This window comes from Drosophila subobscura, chromosome O (assembly GCF_008121235.1).
Source record: "Drosophila subobscura isolate 14011-0131.10 chromosome O, UCBerk_Dsub_1.0, whole genome shotgun sequence".
In the NCBI taxonomy this organism is placed as follows: domain Eukaryota; kingdom Metazoa; phylum Arthropoda; class Insecta; order Diptera; family Drosophilidae; genus Drosophila; species Drosophila subobscura.
This window is the reverse complement of record NC_048533.1, coordinates 10,460,536-10,464,588: the sequence shown is the minus strand read 5'-3', so window position 1 is coordinate 10,464,588 and position 4,053 is coordinate 10,460,536. Positions and strand designations below refer to the sequence as shown.

General features: G+C 57.0%; 1 protein-coding gene across 1 annotated transcript; it reads right to left on the bottom strand.

Annotated features, from left to right (window-relative positions):
* Positions 1 to 2,310: 2,310 nt before the first annotated feature.
* On the bottom strand, positions 2,311 to 3,306 carry LOC117898281. The gene is made up of 2 exons (XM_034807535.1): positions 2,762 to 3,306; positions 2,311 to 2,641 (listed from the first exon to the last, which is right to left on the bottom strand). Exons 1-2 carry the CDS (start codon positions 3,133 to 3,135, stop codon positions 2,455 to 2,457), a joined length of 561 nt encoding a protein of 186 aa, XP_034663426.1. The 5' UTR covers positions 3,136 to 3,306; the 3' UTR covers positions 2,311 to 2,454.
* Positions 3,307 to 4,053: the final 747 nt, after the last annotated feature.

Here is a 4,053-nt window from a genome sequence, read left to right as displayed (position 1 = left end):
TGTACTTGAAAAGGAAAAAAAAGAAGGGGAAGACCTGAAAGGGGTGCCTTGTTTGCATGCCCCCAGCAGCGGCTGATGTTGCCGTGGAGAGTTTTTAGGAAACTGGTAAACCTACCAGAGGTCGAATAGGATGTACCCTGGAGGAGAAAAAACTCTTATTTTTATTGGGAGCTATGTAATTATAATCTAAATTAACCATTAAATAGTTTAAATAATTTTAGAGATATTTTTCTGCTCTTTCTACTCTCTATGACAACCCTCTTTTCACCCCTCTTAGTCGCTTAAAGAGTTTAAGCAATGGAAACCCCACCCCTACCCTGCTGAGGGTGGCTGCCACATGCGAAATATTTGCATAAGAATAACACACACCACACAGCAACGACAATGTCGATGTCTCAGTTTGAATGGTGATTGTGACGCCCACTCAGAATGTGAATCACAATTCAAAATTTTCCCCTTAAACATGCATTCAGTTCCGTTTCCCCTCCCGGTCTTTAAAGCAGCGCCCGCCCAAGCCAAGAGGATTTTGCGGCTCAATAGCTTAGACAAGAAGGAGTTGGAGGCAGACCAGAGGACTTGTTGATAGGGGGGAAGATCAGGGTTGACCAAGTAACCCCATCCAAGTCAAAACCATTACCCACAGCCAAAGCGAAATCAATTCGGATTTAAATGTATATTTCCATAGATAAGCTTCAGTCTGTGCGCTCCATGCCAAACGCAGACAAAATACAGATATAATGCACTTAAATTTATTTGTATATATGTGTGTTTTTTTTTATATTCCTTCATTTATTCTCTGAATTTTCTTACTTTACTACTACGTTCTTACACTAGCGGGTATATAATATGATGCGGGAAGTATTGGGAGTGGGCGCCCCACGCGCGCGGTACTGCCGCAAAGCATTGCTTCGCACGCTCGAAGGCTCCTACTCCGTCTCCTGCTTCCGCCTTCTCTCCAAAACTCTCAGAGTTCGCATAACACTAGAAGCGAACTCTGCGGCCGCTTCCCAAGCCCTTGGCTCGGACAGCATGATCGGCACCAAGGTCTCTGTGGAGATCCTGGCGCCTACTTCTGCCTCCAGGCGGCGCCGCTCGTGGTCGAATCTGTGGCATTCGAAGAGGACGTGCTGTGCGTCCTCTACTATGCCGGTGCCGCACGCTGGGCACCCGTCCTCCGTCTCGTGGCCGAAGCGCTTGAGGTAGCTGCGGAAGCAGCCGTGTCCGCTCAGCGCCTGGGTGAGATAAAATCCACGTGGCCGTGCTTCCTCTCGAGCCAGTCCTGCAGCTTCGGTATGAGGGAATACGTCCAGCGCCCCTTGGATGAACCGTCCCACTGGGCCTGCCATCTATTGATGCTGCTCCTCCTTGCGGCTACCTTCAGCTCGGCTCTTGACACCTCGCTTTCGCCCTGCTCTGCGGTATGGACCTCCTGTCTCTCCCTTTATCAGCTCCCTGAGTGGGACTTGCCCGGCGATGACCAGCGCGGCTTCGTCCGACACAGTCCGGAACGAGCACGCGATCCTAAGGGCACACAGCCTGTACGTCGCCTCCACGCCTCGCATGTAGGTTTTCACCTGAGCGGCTTTCGCCCACGCGGGCGCGGCGTATAGGATCTGCGACGTCACAACACTCGTCAGGAGCTTCCGCGTTGCCTGCTTCGGGCCTCTGGTGTTGAGAAGCATTCGCGAGAGTGCTCCTATGGTTCCGCTGGCCTTCCTCTGCACGTACTCCAAGTGCTCCTTGAAGGAGAGGCGAGTGTCGATGACCACCCCGAGGTATTTGATTGCCCTCTGCGAGCGGATCGTGGTACCCCCGACCTGCACACATGCTGTTTCTACAGCTTTCCGGCTCGATATCAGCACCGCCTCAGTCTTCTGCGCAGCCAAGTCCAGTCCGGCGACCGTAAGCCACGACTCCACGGCACGGACGGCCGCGTTGGCGAGCTCCTCCACTGCGGCGAGGTGCTTGGCCACCACCACTAGAGCGACGTCGTCCGCAAACCCCACCATGCTGGTGTTGGCTGGCATCGGTAGTCTTAGGACTCCGTCGTACATGGCGTTCCAGAGCAGGGGTCCCAAAACGGAGCCCTGCGGGACTCCGGCTGAGACTTCGTATGCCCTGGAACCCAGACTGGTCTCGTACGTCAGCACCCTGTCGCTGAAGTAGCTGCGTGCTATCCTCTGCAGGTAACCAGGGATGCTGAAACGCTGTAGGGCCTCCAGAGTGCGGCTCCAATCGGCCGAGTTGAACGCGTTCCGTATGTCAAGTGTCACCACGAGACAGTAGGATTTGGATCCTCCTCTCCATCTGGAACCAGCACAGGCTTCCTCTGCCGTTTTTACCACCCTAGAGATGGCGTCCAGCGTCGACTTCCCCTTCCTGAACCCGTATTGCTCCGGGGAGAGGCCGCCTGCTGCTTCGATAGCTGCACTGAGCCTCGTGGCGATCACCTTCTCAAATACCTTCCCTATCGTGTCCAGGAGGCAGATGGGCCTGTAGGAGGACGCCTCGCCCGGCGGCTTTCCCGGCTTGGACAGCAGAAAGAGCCGCTGCCTCTTCCACCTCGATGGGAACGTACCCTCGTGGAGGCATCTGTTGAACAGACCCGTGACCTCGCTTGGGATCAGCGCTAGTGCAAGCTTCGTCGCTCGGTTCGGAATAGCGTCCAGCCCCGGTGCCTTCTTGGGGTTCAGGTCTCTGCCTGCCTGCAGCACCTCTTCCTCCGTGACCTTCGCAGATGTCGTCCCGGCTGTGCTCGGGGCTTGGGGATGTTGTTATGGGCCGCCCTTGCGGGAACAAGGTCCTAACAATCCCCTCCAGCACTACTGGGTCCGTTGGGGCTCTGCTTCCGGCGTTGATGCTCTTGACCACCATCTTGTAGGCGCCTCCCCCAGGGTCCTCCTCGGCGGCGTCGCACAGCTTGAGGAAGCATTCTCTTTTGCTGTCTCTAATGGCGGTCTTCAACTCCTTCCGCGCGACTTTGTATGCCTCACAGCAGGTTACCAGTCGCGGAGTTCCCCTGGCTCGTTGGAGCTGTCTTCTCGCGCTGTGGCAGATTTTGCGGAGCTCGGCGATGTCCTCGTTCCACCAGAAGACTGGGGCATGGTGCCTCCCAAACGCGCTTCGCTGGAGCATGCTCCGGTCGCAGGCCGCTTCCACTGCATCCCCCAGATGGGTCGCCCACTCGTTGGCTCCCTCAGACACTGGTGCCGTGTAGGTTATGAGGGCGCTTGCAAAGGCCTGAGTCCTCAGCGTTCCCTGCCGATACGCCTTCCTTAGCTGGGTGGGAGCTGCTCTTCTCCGAACCGGTCCGCCAAGCACGCACTCGATGGCCTCATGGTCGCTAGCTGTGTAGGCGTCGCTGATTCTCCAACTGGAGTTTCTGGCCAACGCGCTGCTGATGTACGTGAGGTCGATGACTGACCCCATGCCTCCCCTGCTGAACGTCTGTTGGGATCCTTCGTTGAGCAGCACCATGTCCACGGTAGCGAAGGCCTCCAGCACCGTGCGTCCTCTAGCGTTGGTTAGGGAGGACCCCCACTCCAGGGCCCAGGCGTTGAAGTCGCCCCCGACTACGACGTCGCTTCGTCCTCGCAGGTCTCCGATCAGCTCGTCGATGATTCGACTGAAGGTCTCCAGCGGGAGGCTGGGCGCCAGGTAGCAGCTGTAGACCCACTTGCCGCCTACTTTGCCTCGGACGAACCCATCGGCCGACTTAATGTCGCAGATCTGGGGCGTCTCCACTCCGCATGTCCACAACGCAGCTCTGCCCGAGCGATCTGTGGCCCAGTCGCTGCAGCTGGGAACCCTATAGGGCTCGCTGAGGATTGCCACCTCCGATCCCCGCTCACGCACCGTCTGTTGCAGGAGGTCCTGCGCGGCCCTGCAGTGGTTCAGGTTGAGCTGGATCAACCGCATGTCTTGCTGCGTTGACCGACCCCGCTGACCGCGGCCGGGCAGCTTTTGCTGCCGGCCTGGTGCCTGAACTCCTTCTTGCCCGATGCCGAGCAAATGAAGCATGATGGCTCTTTTTGCAGTCCACTGCTTTGTGCC

Coding starts and splice junctions, on each gene's coding strand:
- LOC117898281 (XM_034807535.1), bottom strand. CDS start 3,135: ATGCTCCAGCGAAGCGCGTTTGGGAGGCACCATGCCCCAGTCTTCTGG. Junction 2,642..2,761: donor CCCATAACAACATCCCCAAG/CCCCGAGCACAG, acceptor ACCGAGCGACGA/AGCTTGCACTAGCGCTGATC.